At 56.6% G+C, this 25,536-nt stretch overlaps 1 protein-coding gene and 1 pseudogene across 2 annotated transcripts in view; both read left to right on the top strand.

Moving 5' to 3' along the window:
- Positions 1-19,569, top strand: part of POLR1A (RNA polymerase I subunit A) — a 76,207-nt gene extending 56,638 nt beyond the window's left edge. Inside the window, exons 21-34 of the mRNA XM_082672666.1 lie at positions 842-924; positions 2,740-2,905; positions 3,748-3,969; positions 4,853-5,067; positions 6,116-6,283; positions 7,152-7,287; positions 7,802-7,959; positions 12,820-12,946; positions 14,251-14,361; positions 14,935-15,228; positions 15,977-16,177; positions 17,404-17,521; positions 18,009-18,173; positions 18,557-19,569. Coding sequence (XP_082528792.1) covers positions 842-924; positions 2,740-2,905; positions 3,748-3,969; positions 4,853-5,067; positions 6,116-6,283; positions 7,152-7,287; positions 7,802-7,959; positions 12,820-12,946; positions 14,251-14,361; positions 14,935-15,228; positions 15,977-16,177; positions 17,404-17,521; positions 18,009-18,173; positions 18,557-18,657 — 2,265 coding nt within the window. The 3' untranslated portion in view covers positions 18,658-19,569. The remainder of the gene's footprint in view (positions 1-841; positions 925-2,739; positions 2,906-3,747; positions 3,970-4,852; positions 5,068-6,115; positions 6,284-7,151; positions 7,288-7,801; positions 7,960-12,819; positions 12,947-14,250; positions 14,362-14,934; positions 15,229-15,976; positions 16,178-17,403; positions 17,522-18,008; positions 18,174-18,556) is intronic.
- Positions 19,570-24,650: 5,081 nt separating this feature from the next.
- LOC309834208 (small ribosomal subunit protein eS19-like) lies at positions 24,651-25,098 on the top strand (annotated as a pseudogene). The gene is made up of 2 exons: positions 24,651-24,843; positions 24,974-25,098. The product of its transcript is annotated as a small ribosomal subunit protein eS19-like (transcript).
- The last annotated feature ends 438 nt before the right edge of the window (positions 25,099-25,536 follow it).

Below are 25,536 nucleotides of genomic sequence, written 5' to 3'. Positions count from 1 at the left end.
CCCTGGCTCCTCCTTGACCTTGGGAAAATTGACCAGCGGTAGCAAATGTCTAGTTTTTCCTCAGTCAGCAACAAAACTCTCCCTTAAGAGAAAGGTTTTCTCCTCACACTTGGCAGAAATGGCTTTTCGACTGTGAGTACCTTCTGTTCCCTGGTCTAGCGCGTCTCTGCAAGGACGCCTCTTGTCAGACAGCTAAGTCCAGGTTGTGAACGGGACCGACCCTTTGTGTCAGGGCCACCAGCTGCTCCCAGGGCTCCTCCCTCAGTCCCACACGGACTCTCCAGTGGCCATCCGTGGCCCCTGGCGAAGGGTGGTGGAGAGCTGACGCAGACCAGAGAGTTCTGAACTCTGGTTGCGACCCCTTCGTGCATCATGAAACGATTGACTTCATGGAATGAAACAGAGGAGTGGTAAAGGCAGCATCAGAGTGGGGGATGGGGTCATTTCATAGAGTTTTAGCTCGAGTCATGTTATCTTTTATCGGCACGTGTGTGTGTGTATGTATGTACGTGTTTGCTGATTACTGTTATAAACCCATGTCTCGTTGTGGAATTTTGGAAAACCCTACATGATGAGGCACCAGTGCCGTTTCTGTTTGGAAAATGGGATGCATGTGGGGTGTGGGACATGGCACTGAGGACGGACTCCTGGGAACGGGAGCTGGAACATTTGTCCCTCTGTGCTCGGGCAGAATGAGACAGAGGCAACCCCAGGGGAGGGCAGGAGTCCCTGGGGCCGTGGGAGACGTCAGAGCTGCCAGGGGCACTGGCTTGAGCCACCCTTAGGAAGCACACCGTCCTCACTGCCACCCCTGGGACCTGGGTCCCCGCTTCTCCCACAGGAGTTCTTCTTCCACTGCATGGCCGGGCGAGAGGGTCTGGTGGACACGGCTGTGAAGACCAGCCGCTCCGGCTACCTCCAAAGGTAAAGAGCACCTGCTCTGCCACCTTTAGGTGGCATCAGCGTCGCAGGTCCATTCACCTCTGTCATTTTTTTCACATTTTCATTGACAATTCACTTAAGATCCCTTTGGATGAAAAAACTTCTAGAAAAAAATGTCCACGGGTGGCCCAAGACAGAAAATAGCCGATATCCTTCCCCTCCTAGAGGATTGGTAAAGTGTGAGCTCAGAGGTTTATAGGAAGGGCCCGTGCGTCAGCGTGTGCGCCTTTCCCTGGGAGGAAGGTCCTGGGTGGTGATGCACTGGTCCTGCCCCCCGGGAGGGCTCTGCGGTTGGGGCAGAGAGGATTCCAGGCCCCTTGGGTCCGGCACTCGGAGCCAGGCCGGTCTCAGTTTTAAGCTTCAACCTCCCACCTGCCCAAACAGGCCAGCCAGAGAAGCTCCGTGTTCCCTTTCCTCCCAGAGAGGAGGTTAAACAAGGAGGTCTGGGCTGGTGCGCCCTGAGTTCCTGCATCCGGCGTGGATTACAGGGCCAGATCCACCTGTGAGCAGGGGTTACGCCCCCACCTCCATCCTCTTAAATCATTCAGGGATACCTGTGGAGTGTAGAAAAAGCTAGGAATCGAGTGATCGCGTGAGTCTGGGGGTGGGGGATCTGTGTCGGGGGCCATCTGAATGCAGAGCAGGGAAGAGGAGGGTGTTGGGGATCCGGGCTGGCATGAAGAGCGGCAGCCACTGGGGCAAAGGGCACAGCGGTCCGCAGGACCCCTCTGCCGGTGGAGGGTCACGGCAGGAAGGGCGAGTGCCTTCCTTCAGACAGGAGGGGCCGTAGGTTGGAAGGCTGCCTCTTGTGGGTGGCGATGGAAAGGGAGAATCCGACGCGGCGAAGACGTGGGGCAACCGGCTGAAATGAACAAGAGGCAGGAGGCGTCAGGCCTGAGTGGCAGCACAGTGGCACGGTGGACAGAAAGCAAGACGCTGCAGAGGGGAGAGAGAAAGTTGTGGCTGGCGTGAGGGGGCAGCAGCAGGATAAGCAAGGGGATTGTTCCAGGGAGGGGGCCTGAAGCTCGGGAGAGGCCTGGAGATGCAGCCTCCAGGGCTGTGGCTGCTGCCGAGAGCTGCAGCCCTGCGAGGTGCCTGGTACCTCAGCATCTGCAGCAAAGGGGACAAGGATGCTCAGCTCCAACCTCGCCAGGCCCCGGGCTGGGTGCCGAGAAGATAGTGCCGAGCTCTGTCCTTGGAGCTCAGGGGAACAGTGGCTCCTAGGAGACCCCCTCTGAAGGTGGCAGGAGGAGAAACCAAGGCAGGGTGGCCAGAGAAGTAAGCTAAGGCCAGCACCAGGGCAGCAGAGGGGGGCAGGTTGAGGGCGGCAGCTGACCGCTGGGAGCACTGAGGAAAAAAGGCACCGGGTTAGGGCTGTCACGTCAGCATTTAGTTCCTAAGGTCCCCTTTGTCCCTGACAGTCTCTGGACTAATGGCGTGAGAGAAGCATTGGATGGGGCGACAGCCCCGCTGCTTTGCCTGCCTCCTGGGTCTAAGGACACTGGTCCCTGGGGAGCCCTGCCATGTCAGGGAGCGACGGAGCAGGCAGTGGTCCCAGCAGCTGGGGCTGGAGCTGGGAGTCGGGGTCGAGCGGGGCAGCCAACCTCCTCAGGACACGTGGCTGCAGCCCCTGGCCACGAGGTGCTGTAGCTCAGAGCCTGGGGCACGGGAGCCAGCCTGTCCTGGGGGCTTGCCTGGCTGCAGGACAGCAGTCCCCTTTTCTGCCCTCCATCCGCTCCATCAGAGGCTGCCCTGGGAGGTGGCCCGGTGGGCGCTGAGCCAGTGGTCCCTGTACAGGTGCATCATCAAGCACCTGGAGGGGCTGGTCGTCCAGTACGACCTGACAGTCCGCGACAGCGACGGCAGCGTGGTGCAGTTCCTGTATGGGGAGGACGGCCTGGACATCCCCAAGACACAGTTCCTGCAGCCCAAGCAGTTCCCCTTCCTCGCCAGCAACTGTGAGGTAGTGTGCCGGTCCCCCGCGCCTGTGGGTCGTGGGGCGGGGGCCGTGCGGTGGGCCTCCCGCCCTGAGCTTTGCCACTCAGAGTGGCCGCTGAAAACTAGGGTGGGAAGAGTTCAAAAGCACCAGGTGATGCCTTGGAACGCCTGACCTTGTCAGAGCCCCTCCCTCTGTGTGCTTCATCCCGTGAGATGGCAGAGAGGCACGCACACGTCTAGAAAAACTGCACCGTGTGGGGCATTTGCCTTGTGCCGGGCCCTAAACTAGAGCGCACCATGGCTGCTGTCTCCCTTCCTCCTCCCTGCAGCCTGGGGACGCAGGTGGCCCTCTGCCCATTTTACAGCCAAGGTAGCTGAGTGGCAGGGTTTCAGGGACAAGCTGGTGAGTGGCAGGGCTTGTGTCTGCACCCAGGCCCTCTGACACACAAGCCCGCGGTTTTCCTACCACACCTTACCGCCCCGAGAGCGATCGTCACCGTTGGCCCAGCAGTCACCCTGTTTTACAGTTTGGGAAACTGAAACTGACATGGCCTGTCCAAGGTCATGAAGCAGGTGGTCGAATTGAAGGTTGTACTCCGGGGTTGGCTCCTTCCCATCCTGGCGCCATGTTCTGGAGGGACTCTGAGTGTCACGGTCTCTCCCCCGTGACCTCAGCTCCTGAGACCGCCAGCTCCCAAGTCTGACTGGCACAGAGTGAGGGCCCTGGTTAGCAGTGGGTGCTCAGACCCCCCCAGGGGCATCGTGAGGGCTCCACACGGGCCACCTCCGTCCTGTGAAGTTGTGTGACGTGGCCCTTGTGTTACGCCCTCATCTCTTTGGTTTTGTCTGTGTGGTCTGTTTGTTTAGGTGATAATGAAATCGAAGCACCTCCATGAAGTTTTATCCAGAGCAGATCCCCAGAAAGCTCTCCGCCACTTCAAAGCCATCAAAAAATGGCAAAGCAAGCATTCCAACACCCTGCTGAGAAAAGGCGCCTTCTTGAATTATTCCCAGAAAATTCAAGCAGCTGTGAAAGCCTTGAACCTCGAGGGCGCAAACCAGAACGGCCGCAGCCCCGAGACTCACCAGGTAATGCTGGGGTTCGGTGGGGGGCGGGGGTGGGCGATCAGTCAGGGGTTGAGGGGATGAGGAAGGAGTTGTTTTCCCGGTGGAAGGTACAGTCATGAAATCTGGCTTCATTCAGTGCTGGTCAGGAAACATGGCACTCAAATAGGGATTTAAGGAAGGGAATCTTTACAGAGGTGTGGACAGGGTTCCAGGAAACTAGGGCTGGTAAGTTGGGTTCCCACCCGCCCCCCACAGGCAGGAACAGTCACCAGGAGTGGAGAGGGTGGCCGTGGGCAGAGGCCACCTGACAGGAGCCCTCAGTAGAGTTCTGGGCTCCGAGATCCATTAGAGAGGGCGGGGGATGAATGCCCAGCCTCGCTCTCCTCCCACATGCCCTTCTGCTTCTGGGACCTCCCGTCAGCCAAGCACAGCTGGGAGCCAGGAGGCAGGGGAGCGCTTTGGGGCACCGAGCGTGGGAAAGCCTGGGTGGGGGACAGACAGGGATCCAGCACAGTCACCTGGCTTGTGGTGACTGTGTCCTTGTTGACCTGAGACAGCCCTGGCTTTGCCTCTCATCCCAGTATTATTATTAATAGTGCCCCGTTTTACGCTACAAGACACTCAGTTTGGACAGTAACTTAACGTGGTCACCCTGCCTGTGCTTGAAGGGCCAGGACGAATCGCTTGTAGAGTCGTGGTAAAGCAGTGCGCCCTGGGATGGATTCGGTTTCTCCGCGTTTCAGATGTCAAGATGGCCTTCTCATTGCCGTCAGGTTTCTGTCTCTTTCCCCTGTTCTCATTTGAAGCCAGTGCCTCTGATACGCCTTATCTTACTGGGCGTCCCAGGGAGAGAAGCCTATTCCTGGTGTCCTCCAGCATAGCTGAGGCCCATCCTTCCTTTCAGATGTTGAGGATGTGGGCTGAGTTAGATGAGCAAAGCCGGAGGAAATACCAGAAGAAGGCGTCTCCTTGTCCTGACCCCAGTCTGTCTGTCTGGCGCCCAGACATCTACTTTGCGTCAGTGTCGGAAACATTTGAAAAGAAGGTGGATGACTACAGTCGCGAGTGGGCAGCTCAAGCAGAGAGGAGTTACGAGAAATCGGAGCTCTCTCTGGACCGGTAATGACATTGATTTATTGCACAGCACACACACAGGGAGAATCTGCTTCTCAGGCCCTTCCCCACCCACTCTGGCAGCCTCCTGGGTTCAAGGCCCCAGCAAGAAGGAGGGAAGTGAAACAGAGGGCGCCTTGCAGGCCCTGAGGCCTGTGGGACAGATGAGAGCAGGTAGGCAGGAGTGCACCCCCCATCTGGGCCACGACGGAGAAGAGCGCTCTTTGGGGACAGAGACCTGCACAGGTGGCCCCTCTCTTGAGTGTGGTGTGGTGGGCACGGTTATGTGAGAATCAGGGAATCTGGTCAGAAGCTGCCAACCCTTCACTGGTTTGAAGTAGCAGGGAGAGAAGACACATCAGGTCAGCAGAAAGTCTGACTTTTGAAAAGAACTTGCGTAGAAACGTAGTTCTGTTACCTTCCTCTGTGTTCAGACGTAATGTCCCATTTAGTCGCTGTTTGTTGAGCCGCTTCCTTGTCCTACGTTCCGGGGTAATACAGTGTTCCTTGGCTGTTCTAAAAGGGCCGGCATCCGTAGGAAGAAGGGTTAGTGAATTATAAAGTTGTGGAGCGCGCACACTTCCGATGTGGCCTGTAGCCATTTGCACTAATTAAGAAAGTAAGCACCCCCTTCCCGCCTCCCCCCCATATCCCCATAATTGCTCAGTGAACCTCTTCCTAGTTTGTACAGAGGGAGGTTTAAGCCCTCTCCAAGCCGTCACAACTACTGGGCAAAAAAAGAATTAACAAAGGGACACGTGAATAGTGAGCTCACTAGTTCCGGGACGTTCTCAGGGTGAACGTGAACAGTCCGAGCCTGGACATCTAGAGCTTCAGCTACCCAGCTGGGCTCTGTGCTGTGTCATTTAGGACATTTCAGGGTCACTGGCCGGAATTTAAGGCTTAGAAGGACAATTTGCTTAGGAAAAAACAAGCCCAGAAAGAGAGAGAGGTAACAGGTCCATGTGCCCTGCTTGTGGGTGGCATTGACAGCTCCTGACAGGCAGGTAGTGTCTGTGCCCCTGACTCCTGCTGTCCCCTGCCCCGCCTCCAGGTTGAGGACTCTTCTGCAGCTGAAGTGGCAGCGCTCGCTGTGTGACCCGGGAGAGGCCGTGGGCCTGTTGGCCGCACAGAGCATCGGGGAGCCCTCCACACAGATGACCCTGAACACCTTCCACTTTGCCGGCAGAGGCGAGATGAATGTCACCCTGGGCATTCCCAGGTGGGGGACTGCGAGGGTGCAGGGGCTGGGTCTGTCCTAGCCCACTCCTGGGGAGGAAGTCATTTCATTAGAGAGAGAGAGAGAGAGAGGGTGTCATCAAAGCAGGGATCAGGGTTGGAATTTCCAGAGCCCAATGGGCTTCTGTGGTTGGATCCATGCCCAGGCCTCTTAGCATCTCCATTTATCTCTCCACCAACTCCTGTATCCAAGTTACCTGAGATGCTTGTGAAACTACATACTCCCGGGGTCAGGCCGTCTGGTTGCCCAACTTCGGGGGCGCCACTCACCTAGAACATGACCCAAAGGGGCCCTGGCCCTTCAGGTAAAAGTACACACCTGGCAGGCTGGTGGTCGCTGGGTGAGAGGAAAGAAAAGAGATCAGGCTCGCCTGCCTGGCCCGGCTACTTTTTAGCAGAGTGACACAGGCTCCCCAGCTTCCTGTGGGAGGGAGGAGGGCGGGGTGCACCATGCAGTCGAGCCGTGCAGGCTGACTGAGCCATGGCCGAGGTCTAGCCGTGGTCCCTGTGCCCAGTGGGAGCGCTGCAGACGCTGCTTCCCTTCCCTGCATCTCTTATTCGTTCAGTAAGCACCCACGCTGTATTGCGAGGCACAGGTGATAGGAAACAGGAAGAAGACACAGCCCTGTCCTTGAGGAGCTCGTGCTCCAGCGGAGGAAGCTGACAGAAGAGTCCCTTGCTGTCACACGCGGGGCCAGAGCTGGGACTCCCTGATCAGCATATCTCCCCCACGAGATCCTGTGGTCTCTCGCAGATCCTCAAAGAACTGTGACATCTTTATGAGAAAGACCTCGCAAAAGTAAAGAATCGGGGTACCTCTTACGGCCAGATGTGCCCTTGTTCTGTGACAGGTTGAGGGAGATTCTCATGGTGGCCAGCGCCAACATCAAGACGCCCATGATGCGCGTGCCTGTGTTCAACACCAAGAAAGCGCTGAAGAAAGTGAAAAGCCTGAAGAAGCAGCTCACCAGGGTGTGCCTCGGGGAGGTAATTGTCTCCCTGGGACCCAGGGCTGCAGGCTGGCTGCAGGCGTTTTCCTGCATCCTCCCATCCGTCCTCCCAACTCTTCTCCCATCCGGGCAGAACAGCCTTTGCCAGCTGTTCAGACGCTGGCTTAGACTCCACCCAGTGAGAGGGAGGCTTTCTCTGCCAGGTGCTAAGCAGGGATGGATCAGGAAGCTTTAAAGGTAATCACTGGTCTGCAGCATTCTTCGTGCCTTAAGAATCAGGACATCTTCTGGGTCAGCTCACCAGCCCCGCTGGAGCCTGCCCCCTCCAGCCTCAGGCCGTTCTCTGGAGGTGTGCCTACAGGATGTGGGGGGGTCTCTCTCCCCACCCACCGAGGGATCTACACCAGCAGAGCTTGTTGGAGTTTCTCTGGGATTTTGGCCTGTGGTCCCAGCCCCTGTCCCTGCAAACTCTCAGTTTTCCCATAACCCACTTGTAATACTCAGTCCCAGGCTTTGGGCAAATTGGTTTCTGTCTGTCAATCTGGTTCTAGGTGTTGGAGAAAATTGATGTCCAGGAGTCCTTCTCTATGGGGGAGAAACAGAACAAGTTCCGGGTGTACGAGCTGCGGTTTCAGTTCCTGCCACACGCGTACTACCAGCAGGAAAAGTGCCTGAGACCCGGGGACATCCTGCATTTCATGGAAACAAGGTCAGGACTCAGGCCGTGCTTATTGCTTGACTTTGTCATGGACCTTGAGGGCTTCTGGCCACAGGACTCCCAGAGACCGGGTGCTTTTGCGCAAATGATTCCTTCAAAGGAGGTGTTTAGAAAAGGAACAGGTCCTGCAGCCTAATGTGGCTTGTGGGTATGACTGCATTAACCGCATTCCCATCTCTGCCCCCTGTTTTTCTCTCTGGCCCATGAGTCTCGGGTACTCGGGTTTTGTAGGCTTTAAGATGGAGGAGGTCATGTACCATAAAGAGAGCAGAGCCCCGTCGCAGTGGTGCTGCTGTGACGTCAGACCAGCACGTGGTGTTAATTTCTGTCATGATGCGGTTCCTGATACACTTATATTCTGCTAGGAAGGAGCAGTGTGCTGACGGCACGCTGCTCTTGAACACAGGTCTATAACTGGGGTTACCTTCAGCTTCTTAGAGCAATTCTGGTTCCCTTCTGGTGGGGAGAAGGAACATCCATTTTCTCTCCGGTTCAAGTCACTGTTGGCCATTGGAAAGCACGGGCCACAGTGCTGAGTGCGCAGGAGTAGGATGGGGGTCATACTGGGGCTGGGGGAGCCAGGAAGAGCCAGCGAAGCACTTCCGACTGGCCACCTGACCCTGGATTGCAGTGCGCAGACTCAGATGGCTGCAGGGCCAGCAGGTGAGAAGGCCGGTGAGGCAGGTTGGGGGCCTCCGTCCGGCTGGAGAGCGCGTCACCAGCCTCAAGCGGGCAGGGATGTGGGCCAGGGTGGCCAGACCTTCTGATGCAGAAAAATAAGAAGAAAACCGCCTCTCCTTTTTCTTTCTTTGGCTGTTTGCTTGCTTTTACTTTTTCTAGATAAGTCTTCTCTAATTTGTAAGCATTGGCAACTAATTCATATCTTTTTAAAAGCCTGGTGAGGGGACTTCCTGGTGGTCCAGTGGTTAAGACTCTCCGCTTCCAATGCAGGGGACACAGGTTCGATCCCTGGTCAGGGAACTAAGATCCCACATGCCACGCAGCACAGCCAAAAAACTAACTAACTAACTAAATTAATTAATTAAAAAAAAAAAAAAGCCTGGTGAGGCTGAAATAGATCCCATATGTCAGCAGGATTTGGCCACGGACCACTAACCACTGTCTTGAGTCTAGAACAGCCCTCAGGTTTTCCGGAGCTGCTTGGAAGTAGAGAACTGATGGCAGAGTTGAGGCAGGACGTCTGTGCACTCAGTCATCCCACAAATATTTACTGAGTGATGCCCACTCACAGACTAGGCCCCAGGGCAGTGTGGCTGGGAGGGAGTGACTGTCCTGCCATGGGCCCTGTTCTGCCCTCACCTGAAGATGTGGACTGGCTGCAGCCTGGCCCCCGAAGCAGGTGGCACGTAGGATGGCGGGTGTTGTGGTAGATGAGCTTGGATGTGAACTCCGCCCTTTTTACGGGGGAGCTTGCTGGGCCTCGGAAGCACCTATGTCGCTCTTCGCCTGGGTGGAGGAGGCTCATCTTATCAGGCAGGCCCAGTGCTCTCGGGGTGCTGGGTCACGGCGCAGGAGACCTGTCTGTGCCCCAGCTGCCGGCTCATTAATTAACCGGGAGGAACACCACTCCCAGGCGTGCCGCTGTCTGTGCCGGCCAGGCGGCCCTTCCCTGAGAAATCGGAATTCGGATCATGTGGCCTCCTGAGAATTACCAGGAGCAGGCGGAGTCTGCGATCTGCCCCATTTCTCTGCATCTCAGGTGTGGGCCTGCCAAGCAGGTAGGTCACAGGAGGCGTGCCCCAGGCTGTGCTCAGAGTTCTTTCTCTTTACGTTGCCTTGGGGAATTGAAAATTCATCACTTTTTTAAAAGTTCTTCTTGGTAAGGAGGAGCCCTGGCTTCTTCCCAGTGGTGACAGACTTAGTCAGCTCCTTCTTTGTATTTGGCTCGTGCGCTTGCAAGGCTGTGATGAACAAAGCCATGTGCAGTCGCGCCTGGTGGAGCTGCCCTGTGACTTGGGCAGGGGGGCCAGAGGGAGCAGCACGTGGAAGGGGCTGTGGTTGGGCTGCCTTTGCCAGGCCTGGGCAGTGAAGCAGCCTCATGCAGGCCCCCTGGAGACCACACGGGGCTGGGGGTGTGCCTTCAGAAAAGCCCCCCCCCCCCGCCGGGAGCATTTTCTTTTTCCTTTCTCCCTTCCTCTTCTCTCTCTTCCCTCCTTCTGTCCCAGCTGTGGGATCTTGAGACTCTTTTGACACAGATTGGAGAAAAAAAAATAGAGACACAGAGGCGCTTCCCTAGATGGAGGTGTAGAAGCCGTGAAGCTCCCCTCAGTATCTGTCCTGGCGCCCACCCCTTTGGACGTGTGTAAATGATCTGGAAGGTGGGCCGGGGTGGTGAGGTGGCAGGAGTACCGAGCTAGGTGGCAGGGGTGTGTGAGTTCCACGGCCTGCGGTCCCCAGCCGTGTAACACAGAGCCGGCAGTCTGCGGCGAGAGCTTCTGTGGGTCTGACTCTGCAAACAGCAGGTGGTGGAGCTGTTGGCAGGCACTTTCGGAAACAGCCGAGGGTCATGTTCCCTGCTGGTAATTATTTATGTGGGACGGAGGTTTCTGTGCAGCTGCCCCCCTCCGGTTCCCCCTCGGTTGCCACATTCTGACAAACAGCACGACCTTCACAGAGCAGTCACTGTGGGCCTCCGGTTTCCCGGCTCTGGGCAGAATCACAGAAGGGCAGACTCTCTGTACCCCCGGGAGAACTTCTGGCACACAGGTGACATGCCTGCCACTTACCGTTCAGGGGGTTATTCTCCTTTCTCACCTTCTGTCACGTTCTGCACTGGTCCTGTTCACCAGAAGAGGCAGGCAGGGTAGAGAGGATTTGCACCGGGGGGGAGGTTAGGGAAGGTCTCTTGGGGGGTTCCATCTGTGCTTAGACCCCCACCGTGGGCCTGGGCGCGGCTCCAGCAGGTCGATGGGAGGCTGGGGAAATTGATGGCGGCGCACATGGCCCGCACAGAAGCCCGACGATGCACGTGCAGGGGGTGGGAGCAGGTGGGGGATTGGGGTTGAGGCCAGTTGCGAGGATTGAAGTGCTGGCAAGGGAGCCTCAGAGGGGTGATGTCACCTGAAGGGACAGGCCAGGGCGGCAGCCTCACAGCAGAGGGAGGCGACAAGCAGCTTCTGTGTGCGGAGGCAGCCCAGCTTCACACCCCGTCCGTGTCATTTCGCGCCCTGCAGTCTGCGCTGCAGGCTCAGGCGTGGGGCAGGGGCGGTCCCAACACTTACAGACGGGGTCAAGGCCCTCGTCTGTCTCTGTCTCCAGGCTCTGGCAGAACAGAGACTTGAACCAGAGCCTGTCCTTTCGGAAACGTCTCTTCCGCCCCTTCCTCCCGGGTGGCCCGTATCTTTCTAAAGTCAAGCCGGGCTTCTCCCCTGTCTGGCCCTCTGGTCTCCGTCCACAACACCTGGTGACCAGGCTCTTCCTTGGGTCGGTGGTGAGGAGGCTTTTTTCTGCCAAGGGTAGAAGCTCAGCCAAAACCCTGTACAGCTTTAAAACGTTGGGGAAAAAAAATAGTGGGGAGGGAGAGGAGCAGTCTTTTGTTTTGTTTTGTTTTGTTTTTTTAGCGGTACGCGGGCCTCTCACTGTTGTGGCCTCTCCCGTTGCGGAGCACAAGCTCTGGACGCGCAGGCCCAGTGGCCATGGCTCACGGGCCCAGCCGCTCCGCGGCATGTGGGATCTTCCCGGACTGGGGCACGAACCCGTGTCCCCTGCATCGGCAGGCGGACTCTCAACCACTGCGCCACCAGGGAAGCCCCAGTCTTTTGTTTTTAATGAACAAAATAGTAAACATCTGACCTGCCTGCTTCTCCAGTTAAAGCTCTAAGTGCCTGTCTTTTCATCCTTCCTTTGCCCTCAGGGCTGGTACATGGTGGGCCCATCATAGGCGCTCGGAGAACACAGGAAGGCTGGCTGGGCAGATGAGGAACTGATACTTTATATAATTAAAAGAAGGCTGTTTGATGTGCTGCTATGGCCTGATGCAGAAGGTGGGCAAGAGGTTATATGAAGAAAGGAGCAGGGGGCGGGAGACAGGGTGAGGCCCAGAGGAAGCAAGAAATAGATAACTCAGGAGGGAAGGACCCAGGGGCCAGGAAAGGTCCTCTGGGCTCTGCCTCAAGTTGGTCCTTTTAAATTGGTTTCATTCTAACCTGTCGACATGATTTACTGCCACAAAGTAAGTTATCACCGCCTTGGAGATCCCGATAAGCTCTTCCACGTCTTAGTTCTCTCATCAAATTGTCGGGGGTCCCACACCAAGGAGACAGGAATTGCCAGCCCCGAGCAGTGCCACTTCCTGGAGATGCGGTAGGCGGCGGGCTGGGGGCGGCCCTCGTCCCGGCCTGGACTCCCCTCTCCCGCTGCAGGCCCTGCCACCCTAGTTAGACGGCCACCACACAGCACCAAGAACTGTCACTTGCTGAGCAGCCAGCCTGCCAGGCCCCATGACAGGTATCGGATGTGGGGTTGTTTCTAATCCCTAAAGCAAGACTGCATGGTATCTATTAATACCTGCGTTTTCCAGACGAGAGAGGTAAAGCTCAGGAGGCCATCTGTGGTGATCGAGGCCACGCACCCTGGGAGTGGCAGGGCACGTATTCAGTCCAGGCCTGTTGGGTGTGGAGCAGTGTTCCTTCCGATGCGCCATATACCACCCAGAAACAGCAGGAGGGGGAAAAGTGAGCTGACGGGAGAGGCAGGGTCTCCGTCTCCTGTAGAAGTCCCCAACGTCACCTTAGGCGGGTGTGAGATCCTTAGAGCGTCCTGTCCCCACAGTGAGGGGAGAATGGAGGTGCTGGTCCTGAACGGGGCTGCGTGGCTTTCATCTCGTTTCAGATTCTTTAAAATTCTGATGGAATCCATCAGAAAGAAGAATAGTAAAGCATCGGCTTTCAGAAGCGTAAACACGCGGAGAGCTACCCAGCGGGATCTAGACAACGAAGGCGAGTCGGAGAGGAGTCGGGTGAGCGAGTCCCCTGAGGGCCCCTTGGGGAGGGGGAGGGTCCAGGGCTGGGAAGCACATCGGATGGCGGCTCACTGAGTCGGTTCTCCTAGGACGGCTCTGCGACCATGCTCGGCGCCCCTTGAGCCCCTTCCTGCTGTCGGCCCATCTCTCCACCTACCTTAGCGTTTATCCACTGTTCTGAGAGAGCCGGAAAGCAACACTTTCTTCTTGAGTGTGGCGGGCCACGTCGGGCAGCATAGTCTGCCTGGCCCTGGGTGAGGGCCCTGGGTGAGGGCCCCAGGTCTTCCATCTCTCTGCTCTCAGGGACCCCTCTGTCGGTGGTTTTTTTTCTCCTGAGGTTAGACTCAAAGTAATGGTACCCACTGAGGTCTTGGAAGTTCTTTTTCTGGTTCCATTCACTCTGCCTTTGACTTACCTAGGCCAGATGAATTGAGGCCCACGGAGTACTAGGCAAGGACCAGAGAGGCATTTTGAAGCCGGGAAGTTGGGCTACAGTGACGAAAAAGGATAGAGCCAGGGAAAAACCCGTGGAGGCAAAACAGTCCAGGACTGATGGTACCTCATCCGCCAAGAGGCCCAGGAGCGGCGTGGGGCAGGTCCCTGGGTGTCGTCTCAGCCGGCGGTTGGTAGGGCTGTGCTGTGCTTGGACAGGGCCACAACGAAGACCGGTCCCATCCCTTCCCGGCTCGGTGACCTCAGCTATGTCACCTCCTCTCTCTGGGCCTGTCTCCTCATCCCTAAAATGAGGGCGTGGCCTACCTAGAGAGAGAGAGTGCCAGGTCTCCTGCCCCGGGGTCTACCAGTTGGCTAGCTCAAGCACAGATGGGCATGGGATGTCTTTGAAAGGCTGCCTGGTCTTAATTCTCAGATCACCCAGAAGGAGACTACAGGGAACTAGGAACCAAGGCCAGGAGAAAAGTATAAATATTTGGCTTTTAAAATACCAAGACAACTCTTTCCCTTCATCTCCACCCATAACAAAAATACTTGGAATAACACCTTCTTTTCATGACGTGAAAAGCCTCGGCACTTCCTTTCTTTGGTTTCTTTTTTTTAAATGCAGGATTTTGCGAGTGGTGCGTGTAGAGATGTAGGGTGCAGAGAAGGAAGCGTGGAGTCCAGGGGTGGGTAGGGGGGTGGAAGGTAGGTAGATGGATAGTTGGCAAGGTGATAGGTGGCTGAACGATGATGAGCGGATGGATGGGTGGGCAGGTGGGTGGCTGGGTGAGTGTGGTGGGTGGAGAGATGGATTCACCAGGGTATTAGAGCTCATCTTTCTCTTTCTTGTCCCCACACCCCAGGGAGAGCAGGAAGGCGACGAGGAAGAGGAGGGGCACATCGTGGACGCCGAAGCTGAGGAGGGAGACACTGATGCCTCGGACGCCAAACGCAAGGAGAAACAAGAGGAGGAGGTGAGGGGACCCCTTTGTCACAGATGAGGGCTCGCCCCCTGGTGCATGAGGCCACGCCTGTGCGTCATGCTGGAACCATCAGGAGCCTTGCAGCAAGGCGGGCTGCCCAGCGCACCAGTGGACTGAGAAGGTGGTGCTCATGGGGTGGCGGGTGGGCAGGGGCTGGCCGTCCCTGCGTCTGAATCAGATTCGAGGACCCAGAGGCCTTTGGCAGGGGGAGGAAGTCGGGCTGCCTCCTGTCTTTGCCGTGAAAATTCTTCCTTCTCCTGCCCGTTACTGGTCCTCCACTGCCCTGGTTGCTGCCAGGACAGAGGGCGGTGTGGCAGGGCTGAGCGGCTCCACGGGTGCGAGAGCTAGAGGCGCGGGGCGGGGTTCAGCTCAGAGGAGGGGGCCCAGGGGCTGAGGGGCTGGCATCCCCAGGGGAAGCAAGGAGGACGGCGGCCGGGCCGACGGAGCAGGCGGGGCCGGGGTCAGCCAGCAGCTGAGGCCTCTGCAGGGGCACCTGTTGGGCAGGCCAAGTCCAAACGGCTGGTGGGGCCCGAGTGACGTGGCCTGTGCTCCGCCCCCCGCCAGGTCGACTACGAGAGTGAGGACGAGGAGGATGGCGAGGACGGCGAGGACCTGCAGGAGGAAGGGACCGTCCTCGGGGAAGGCACTCCCCGGGCCCAGGCGCAGGAGGAGGAGGGGGGCTCAGGCCCCGAGGAGGACTCGCTCCCCGCTGCCCCACTGGCGCAGCCGTGGAAGCCCACCCGCAGCCGGGAGCCCCAGGACGCCGAGGCGGTGGAGCGCCGGGTGCAGGCCGTGCGCGAGTGCCACCCGTTCATCGAGGACTACCAGTACGACACCCAGGACGGCCTGTGGTGCCAGGTCAGTGCCGGGGCGGCCACCGGCTGCTCTCGTCTCCACCCCGGGTCCCTTAAAGAGGCTGGTGACAGCCGTGCACCTGCTACCCCCGGTCATGGCCTCGCACATTTGATTTTCACACCCTCGTGGGCCAGTCCTCTCTCTGCACGGGGATCTGAGCCACCAGACCCTACGGGTGCTTTCACGTTGTGCTTCAGGCCTCAGCACAACACGTGTGTTGACGTGTATCGGTTGTCATAGAGACGGGCAGAGACACTTCACTCCTCGCACCGCCTTTGTTCCTGGTCCCCAGCTTCAGCACTGCAGTGTTGCCTGAGAGACTCGGTGGCTTGGATGCCTGGACGTCTGTACACGCAGACTGGCGTTCTAGTCCTTTCCTTCGATCCGATTCATTGGTTCCTAAGTGGTAGCGTGGGTACGGAGCCTTGACCGGGATTGCACCCGTGAAAGGACACGTGTTGTGCTTTGTGGTGATTGAAAGGATATCAAGGGTGGTGTGAGTGGATGTGATTTTCACCGTTCTCACCGACATCTGTGAAAACGTTGCTCTGCTCTTTCCTCCTCAGCGGACTGGAGGTGGCTGCCGTGTGGCCGCAAAGGCACCCAGCATTCACAGGCCCGGCCCGCCACCCGCTCACCCCAGCAGGGCCGCGGTGTTCCCTAGTGGGGCTCCGGAGGCGTCTCCCGGGGAGCCCGGGCAGTGGGTCTGGGGCGGCCCTCTCCCCGGCTCCAGCTCTCCCTCCTCTTGCAGGTGACGGTGAAACTCCCTCTCATCAAGGTCAACTTTGACATGAGCTCCCTGGTAGTGTCCCTGGCCCAAGGCGCCATCGTCTATGCAACCAAGGGCATCACGAGGTGCCTCCTGAACGAAACCACCAACAGTAAGAACGAGAAGGAGCTCGTCTTAAACACAGAAGGCATCAACCTCCCGGAGCTGTTCAAGTACGCCGAGGTGCGTGGCCCCACTCCCTCCTGGGCTGTTCGCGCTCCCAGCCCAGGGTCCCCGAACCGAGTCTGCACCTCCCGGCCCACCTCCCGGGGACCCCTGATGCACATGAGCCTGGTAAGGCTTGCAGTACGGAACCGGCTTAACTTTACAGAACCCAGAGTTTCCCAAATCACTTTGAGTACAGTTTCTTCTCCTTGAAATTAAAACCTTCCCGAAGTAGACTCGTAAGAAGTAGTTTTCTGAGTCGCTGGCCTGGGGGCTGCTCACTTTACCGGGTGAAGGAGGCCCTGGGTGCAGAGGGGCCCCGCTCCGCCCCCCACGCCCAGCAGAGGCCTGTGCGCCCTGTTCCGCCTGCTCCCTCACCCTTTCCTCTGGGCTCTCTCCTGCTTCCCCCCAGCTTCACGGAGCCTCCCAGAACCTTCCGAGGTGCTCTCGACCCGTGGGCGCGAGTTTTCCCCACAGAATTCTGAGTTGCCGGGACCAGCTCACTCTTCCCTGGTCCGCGCGCACCAAGCTGGCGAGGCTCTCCGGCCTCACACGCACCCCCCCCCGCCCTGCACCCCCCTGCCCCACTAAGGCCCCTTCTGCCCCGGAGCCTCTCACAGGCTGCTTTCCCGGAGGACGCAGCAGGCAGAGCTCATGCCTCCCGAGAGCCGGCCACTGACAGGCCGAGCTCCGCGTCGTGCTCGTGGGATTTGTCCAGACGAGGCCAGGCAGGCCACCAGGGTCTCTGCTGTTGCCTCTGGGGTGACCTGCCACAGTGCAGAGCCACCGTGGGCCCCCTGGGGCAGCCGACCTGGAGCCCCAGGCCCCTGATAGGGCCCGGCTGACCCCCATGCAGCAGGCCCAGCCCTGCTCCCCATGCCTGGGGGAGGCGTTTGGGTCTCGGCTGAGGAACTTGCCTCGCCTACCAGGGGAAGCCTCTATCCTAGGAAACAGGTCTCTCCATTAAACAGACAAACACCTTTCTTCCTGTTGACTGTAAAGCAGGTACCAAGTCATCCTCTAGCCCTGCTGATGATGAGACAGACCTTGGGGCCTGGCCAGCGTGCTGTTGGCAGCTCTGCCTACACTGTTTCCTTTCGCTAGTCCTGGGCCACCTCGCAACCACTTTGTCATCAGCTGTGCTTGAGTGCCAGCCAAGCAGGGGGGTCGGCCTGGGGGGGGTGTGTCCGCAGGAAGGGGCAGAAGGCCAGGCCCTCCAAACCAACCTCTCCCTCCTCCCCCAGGTCCTGGATTTGCGTCGCCTCTATTCCAATGACATCCATGCCATGGCCAGCACCTACGGCATCGAGGCCGCGCTGCGGGTGATCGAGAAGGAGATCAAGGATGTGTTCGCCGTGTACGGTAAGAGGGGCTGCGGGCGGCGCTCGGGAGGTCCTGGGGTGTCAGTCCAGCTCCGCAGGGAACTGAAATAGGGGCACGGTGAGCATGGAGCCCGTCGGGGATCCTCAGAACCACCGTGGAGAGGGAGTCCCTTGTGGGTCAGTCTTGTCAGTCCTGTCCCCGAGGCCTCCTAGCGTGTTTCTCGTCTGCTGGCCTCTGAGGGAGAGTCTGCTTCCTCATCCTGCCTTCAGGGTTTCAGTTCCCAAGTGCAAACAGTGATTTAGGGTCTTGTGTCCTGCAAGGCTGCTTTCCGTGCTGCTGGATGGAAGTGGAGAGAGATGTAGTAATGGTGACCGGGGAGGGAGGGCTGCCCGCCGAGGTCAGGGGTTAGGAAGCTGAGTGAGTAGGTGACGGAGCTGGAGGGGGGCGCCCTCGTGTCAGGTGATACGGCTGCCATCGTCCCCTCATCACTGCTTAACCCTCCCTTCGGTTGCCGCCCATGTGACAGGCATCGCCGTTGACCCCCGCCACCTCTCCCTGGTCGCTGACTACATGTGCTTCGAGGGTGTTTACAAGCCGCTGAACCGCTTTGGGATCCGGTCGAACTCCTCCCCGCTGCAGCAGATGACGTTTGAGACCAGCTTCCAGTTTCTGAAGCAGGCCACCATGATGGGTCAGTCGTGGGCAGGTGCCCTTGGCCTCCCCTCTCCTGAGCCTGCTCTGGGCAGATGGGCTCGTCCCTCGGGCACCTCTCCACACGCCTCACACGCAGGGGAGATCTTGGCATCTCACTGCGGGAAGCAGCTGGCAGGGGCGGGCAGCAGATGGGAGAGCTGCCTCTGCCTTTTGGAGAAGAAGGAGAGGGTCTTCCTCTCTTTGAAATGCAGGAGCAGCGCGGCCTCGTTCCCGTCAGACCCTGAGCCTCAGCACCACCCCTCGTGGCCTCGGAGGTGCCCCACCCGCCCAGCCTCAGTGCTGAGTGCCGCCCCCCCTCGCCTTCCACCGCCCCCGGCTTCTCCCTCAGCCAACTAACGAGCACTCTGGTGTCTCTCCCAGGATCCCACGATGAGCTGAGGTCACCGTCAGCCTGCCTCGTGGTTGGGAAGGTCGTCAAGGGCGGGACAGGCCTCTTCGAGCTCAAGCAGCCCCTGAGATAGCAGCCCCTGCGCACTGGCCGCCTGGCCTGCCCGTCACAGGAGAGGACCGGGAGACCGGAGTCCCGGGCAGTTCATGGTGACGGTGCAGAGCCCGGCAGTGACTTCAGGGGGTCCAAAAAGCAGCCGGCCTCTGGGCTGGACTGGCTTCACCTGGAAAGTGGCTACATTGCTCATCCCTGCCCCTCCCCATCTCACGATGCACACGAGGTCCACCAAGTCCCCCGAGCCCCTCCGAGGCGGCCGGACCTCCCCCTGTGCTGCAGGAGGCCTTGGAGGTGGAACCCCTGGCCGCCCCCAGGGTAGGGGCGCGAGGTCTCAGTGCTGTGAGCAGCCAGTGACTGCAGGCAGGCTTGCTGCGGGCTCACGACGAGCGGGGCCCCTGCTGCTGCGTGGCCTGCCCCTTCTGGCCGCACCAGCCCCTGGGGACAGAGTTCCCAAAGAGGCCCCCGCTAAGGTTCTTTCTCTGGAACAAGCACAGGATGGTGGAGACCTCTACCCACCCAGCTTCCGTGCCTGGGGCAGAGCCCTGGCCCTGCTGGCATGTGGCTACGTGTCCTTCTGAACCAGATCAGCCCTGAGTCCGGGGCTGGTCTCTTCGGGGCCCCAGCGGCTCACCCCCAGACATAAAACCCTGGATCCCCAGCCGGGCTGTACCGCTTGAGCAAGTTGCCCGGCTGTCTCCCTAGCTCTGCTCTCAAGCCAGCACTGAGGCCTGCGTCCCTGTGCAGGCTCTGCTCCATCCGGGGTCATCCAGGCTCCCTTGACCTTTGGTACCAGCAGCAGGCGGCCCTGACATGGACAGAAAAATCAGAGGACTTGTGCCGAGGCTTTGTAAAACCAGACGCTGTTTCTATTTTTGTCTAATGTTATTCCAACTCAGGCTGAGTAATAAACATCACTGGAACTAGCTGTTGGGAGGAAAAAAGTCTAAAAGACTGCGGGCTTTTTGGTTTTGTTCTTTGCTCTTTGGTTTGTGGTTTCTACATCTGTGACTTGAGAGCCTGGGACTGGAATTACTCACCGCAGTCACATCTCAGATTCCTCTTCCTGTTTTTTTGGCAGAGGACGTGGAGGGAGAGCTCAGCCCTGGCAGCCTCCCACTCTGACCCCTGCCTGGCCCTGTGGTGTCCCCCTTCCACAGCCAGCTTCTGGCCCTGAGGCCAGGAGAGCAGAAGCCAGTGGGAAGGAGGTAGCTATGTGTGTCTGGGCTGGGAAGGGAGGCCTCGCCTGGGGAGAGTCGCCATGCTGCTCCCTCCAAGGTACGTGATGACAGAACCCAGCCTGTGTGTCCTGTGCCCACACTGGAGAAAACCTGGCAGAAACAGGGTTCACCTGGGACTTCCCTAGCGGGCCAGTGGTTAGGACTCTGCGCTTCCACTGCAGGGGGCGCAGGTTCGCTCCCTGGTTGGGGAACTAAGATTCTGCATGCTGCACAGCGCGGCCAAGAAAAACAAAAACAAAAAGAAGAAATAGCGTTCAACCAGGGCTTGGGTACAGAGGATTATGGACAGCTTCTGAGGGGCGTAGGAAGAAGGGTCAGGATGGAATCCACACCGCAGGTGAAGATGTGCTCTCTGGGTGTTAAAGGACCAATTTATAACCTGATAATTTCCACTCCTACTGGACTGTCGGAGAGGGTCTTCAGGAGGTCACAAGGTGCCCATTGGACAAATAAGCATGTGGTTACCTGGCCCTAGGGCTCGGCATAAGCACTTGAGTGTCATGGCTCAGCCCCACCTGGGAACTGAGGGTGCGGAGGTGAAGAAGCGAGCCCCAGACGTGGGCAGGGCCGACGTGCTTGCTGAAATCAGACCCCTGACCTGCGTTGGGAGGGGGGTGGTGGCCCCCTGCCCTTCCTGCCCGGCCATCCATGCGTGTCCTGGGCAGCTCCATTCTACGCGTGTTTCTCTCCTGGAGACCTACTCCTGGTTTGTAAGCAGACGTTCCAGGCTTGCACATCTTGGCCGACCAGGACTCCCTTTCTCCCCTATGGGATTTACACGCTCCCTTCAGTGCCACTCTTTGTTCAGCAATCTCTGGGGGTGGGGGGTGGCCTCTTTTGCCATTTAAGATGGCATGTCCTTTGGAATATTCTCAGTATTGTAAAGGCTCCTCTCTGAGGGCAAAGTTGATTTTTGGAGAGAGCCACAAGTAAGTCCAAGTCAAATCTGATGAAGAGAATAGGTCAAGCTGCATGATTTTTTTTTTTTAATATTTACCAACTTCGTTTCTTTATTTTTATTATTTTTTTAATTTTTTTTATTATTTTGACTGTGCCACGCGTCTTATGGGATCTTAGTTTCACACCCAGGGATTGCACCCACACCTTCAGCGGTGAAAGCACAGAGTCCTAACCACTGGCCCGCCAAGGAATTCCCCCGAATGATCTTTTTTTTTTTTTTTTAATCAAAGTGGAATGGATTGTGATTGGTGGGGTTCCCAAACTTCACAGAAGCTACGAGTTCTCGCAGAACCCCAAGGTGCTGGACCAGACACTGCTCCTGGATGTACACTCCCCCCACCCTGTCCCTTCGCGTATCAGTTCCTACCTACTTGCTTGCTTCTAACAACACTTAAATTTTTAAAAAATCTCCCCTCTCTAGGTTCTCATCAAAAACACTACCAGCATTCCCACAGGTACCCCAGTGAGTCTTTGAGACATTTTCTACCTGAATCGAGAAGAAAACCAAGGAATGGATAAAGCCCCCTGTCCCATTCCCAGTCTGTCCCCTTCCCCCAAAATACAGGAGCCACAACATATGTAGGTTCCCCTGGGCCTCCCTGGTCCTTTCAGGGCTGTTACAGGCCATTACTCTGATAAACCACTTCTGGTGAAAATGTGGGTTCCTTCATGTGTGCCCACCCCAGAACTAGGCTGTGGGGTTTTGTTTTTGTGTTTTAACTTTGGTAAAAAATAACATAAAATTTACCATCTTAACCATTTTTAAGTGTGCAGTGCAGTGACATTAAGTAGTTTCATTGTTGCGTAATCATCACAGTTACCTCCATCGCAAAACTAAAACTGTACCCATTCAATAGCTCCCCATTCCTTCCTCCCACCAGCCCTTGATAACCGCCATCCTACTTTCTGTCTCTGAATTTGACCACTGCCTGCTATAGGTGGCGTGATAAGAGTATCTGTCCTTCTGTGACTGGCTTACTTAGCGTAATAGCCACAACATTCATGTACATTGTAGCATGTGTCAGAATTTCCCTCTTTTTAAGGCTAATACTCCATTGTATGTATGTACCGTATTTCGTTTACCCATTTACCTGTCAGTGGACTTCGGGGTTGCCTCCACCTTTTGGCTCTTATGAATGATGCTGCTATGAACATAGGTGTACAAGTATCTGTTAAAGTACCTGCTTTCAATTATTTTGGGTTTAGACCCAGAAGTAGAATTGCTGAATCACACAGCAATTCTATTCTAATGTTTTGAGAGTTGCCATACTATTTTCCACAGTGACTGAACCATTTCACATTCCTACCAACAGTGCACAAGGGTTCTCCACACCCTTGCCAAAACTTGTTATTTCCTGTTTTGTTTTATATGTCTTATATACATAATAAAATCCATGATGAAATACCATATATATATATATATATATATACACATATATATAGGCCATCCCGATGGGTGTGAGGTGGCGTTTCATCGTGGATTTGATTTGGGTTGCGGGACCCAATCAGATGCTGGGGCCCTTAGGGGGTCTGCACCTACAGAGAGTTAGGAACCACTTAAGAAGTGTCTCTTTGTTGCTTGCCAACCCTAAAATTTTGAGTTTACGATTGATTTGGGGGCTGTAGGAGTCCAGAGAATGCTCTTGAAATAAGAAAGACCGGTCCTCAAAAGCTGGCTAGGTGACAAGTCGTCCATCAGCGACTTCTCTGTGACTTCACCCACTCGTGAGTGGGTGGCACTGGACCGCAGCATGAGCGAACCAGCTGCCGCTCGTGTTTGGGGCCATGCAGTTCAGGTGATGGTTTTGCTGGACTCTGCAGGTATCCCAAACCTGGTGTGATTTTCCTTCTCCTGCCTCGCTTACATAGGGCTCTTAGTTCGGTCACAAGCGCCGAAATAGCTACAGTCTAAAATTTCAATATTTCTACACCGTCAAGCCCCCTTTTGCCAAAGTCCACTTAGAACAGAGGTCCTCAACTCTGTGCATTGGAAACACCTGGAGAGCTTATAAAACCTGTGATTACAGGACCACTGTCCCAGAGATTCTGATTTAATGAGCCTGCGGCGTGAGTCTAATGTGAGCAGGGTTGAGAATCGCCGACTTAGAATAAGCCCTAAGCTGTGCCGAGTCACAGCCACCCACCGTCCCCTCCTATTAGTGTGTTGACTTCTCGACAAGTGAGTCATGGACACCAGGTTTCTCCACAAAGCTCTTAAGGTCTGATCCCTGTCTTCAGAAAGCAGGAGTGCATGTGTGTGATAAAGTTCTCATGGTGCCAAGAATACAGTGGGGTTCAAAGGATGCCTTGATCAGCTCTACCTGGGGGCTCAGCAAAGAAAGAGGTTGTGATGCTGCTTCCCAGCCCAGCACATCAGGGCAACTGCTTTTTCAACTTACACGTTCCTACCAGCAGGGGACCTGCAGGGACAGGAGGAGGGGACACAACCAGCAAGTGTTTCTAGAAGCAGCTCCAAGAGAAGTTTCCGTTTAAAAAGCTAAGCTTGAATTATTGAATGAGGATCATGCCTCAAGTTCTTTAAGCAGCTCTTCTCTCCTCCCAGGAGAGGTAATCAGGGGCTCTGTTCAGCTGAAAACTCACAGCCATGCTTTGTTCACAGATCCAGCGAAAGGCCAGAACCTAGTCCCAGGGGACAGAGCTGAGCACCTCAGCTCACCAGGGCTGGGCTTGGGTGTCACTGGAGCTGCTCAGCCCTTGAGCAACTGCCCCTCTCCCACCTCCTTCCCTCATCCTGCACCCACCCAATCTTGATGCCCACCAGGCTCTGCCTTCACAGAGCTCATGGTCTAGGGCCTCAAACAGATGAGCCAACAGGAAATTCAGCCCATTGTGACCTGGCCAAAGGTTGAGGAAGCCACCAGGCATCACGTGAACATACGCCCGCCCACCTCCCCTGCCGTTCCGGGTAGGGCTGTTGCCCACCCAGCTGGCTGTAGCGGGGCTTTGGGGAGAGGGCAGTGTGGGGACAGTGAGTGCGACAGTGAGTGGGGAGGGAGGCACTTGGGTGCCCAGAGGCCAGGAGGGAGGGAAATGAGAAAGAATCAGGAGTCCAGTCATCACCACCCTCCTCATGCACCTGCCCCCATCCAAGCGCCTCCACCTTCCCCCCCCCCGCCCCCACCCCGTGGTTCAGCCTCTAGGCCTTTCTTTGCAAATGGTGGTCAGCCCTGCTCAGAGGTCAGGCGGCCCTGCTGGCTGATGCTTTTTGGACTGGCCGCCCAGCACTGTCATCTCAGGGAGCCAAGCCAGCCCTGGGGCTGTGGCCTCATACGTGACAGTTTCAGACACCACAGGCCTGGGCTCCCCTTCCCTGGCCCGTGGTTCTTGCCTGGAAGCGTGAATCTGAAGTCCCGGTACATTCAACCAGTCAAACCTCAAAAATGTAATTGAGCAGTGCGGCTGCATTTCAGGTAAGAAACTGAGCTATGAAATCAGACTCCTCTTGGAACCTCGGGTCCTCAGCTGACAGTTACTTGGCCTCTGTGTGCCTCAGTTTCCTTATCTGTAAAATAGTGATTAAAATTAAGTAAGCGTTCATTACAGCATACGCAGCTGTCAACGTTTAGCTATATACCGAGTGGTTTTCAAGCAGAGGTGGGGGACAGTTTTGCCCCCTGAACATTTGGCAGTGTCATCCTTGGTCATCACAACTGGGGAGCGGGGGGTGTGCTACTGTCATCCAGTGGGTAGAGGCCAGAGGTGCTGCTACAGACCCTACAATACAAGGACAGCCCCTGCCATCAAGAATTGCCCCCTCCTTTCCCCTGGCTGGCAGTGCAGAGGCCCCACGATGCCTGGAGTTACTGTAAAAGACGTGAACCAGCGGGAGTTCGTCAGAGCCCTGGCAGCCTTCCTCAGCAAGTCCGGGAAGCTTGAAAGGCCCTGAATAGGTGGACACTGTCAAGCTGGCCAAACACAAAGAGATCACGCCCTGTGATCCTACACGCGAGCTGCTCCCACAGCACTGCACCTGTACCTCCGGCGTGGCGCTGGGACAGCTCCAGGACCGAGATCTCTGGGGGGGACGGCAGAGAAAGTGTCCTGCCCAGCCATTTCAGCACAGGCTCCAAAAGCGGGGCCCGCCGGGTCCTCTGAGCCCCAGAGGGGCTGAAGGTGGTGGGAAAGGACCAAGATGGGGGCTGCAAACTCACATGTTCGGGACAGAGAGATCTGGACAGAATCGCTGGACAGGTGGCGGCTGCCAACAAGAAGCATTACAACAAATGATGCTGGGTTAATAAGCTGCCTTATTCATTAAGAAAAAAAAAAAAAAGAATCATCTGGCCCGAAATGTCAGTTGTGCCGGAGTTGAGAAAACCCTGCCACATACACATCTATGCGGGCCGGGGGGGGGAGGGGGCGGGGGGAGGAACATTGTCTCTTTTACAAAATGGAATCATTGAAATTTTAGCCACTCTGAGAGATAACAACGCCTCTCATTGTTACTTTAATTTGCAATTCCCTATTCATAATTCTGAGCCTCTTTTCAGACATGTATTGGCTAGTCTGATTTGCACTTAAACGAGAATTGTCTACTTGTATCCTTTACCCATTTTCTATTGGTTGGTTTCTATTGACCTTTACTGTCAATTTTGAAGAACTCTTATTTCTTACAGACATAGATAACCTTTTGTCATCTGCATTAAATACTTCCACCCCTTCCCAAATCAAATGAG

This window comes from Grampus griseus (assembly GCF_964374135.1).
Source record: "Grampus griseus genome assembly, chromosome: 15".
NCBI classification, from domain to species: domain Eukaryota; kingdom Metazoa; phylum Chordata; class Mammalia; order Artiodactyla; family Delphinidae; genus Grampus; species Grampus griseus.
This window is presented reverse-complemented; position numbering and strand designations above follow the sequence as displayed.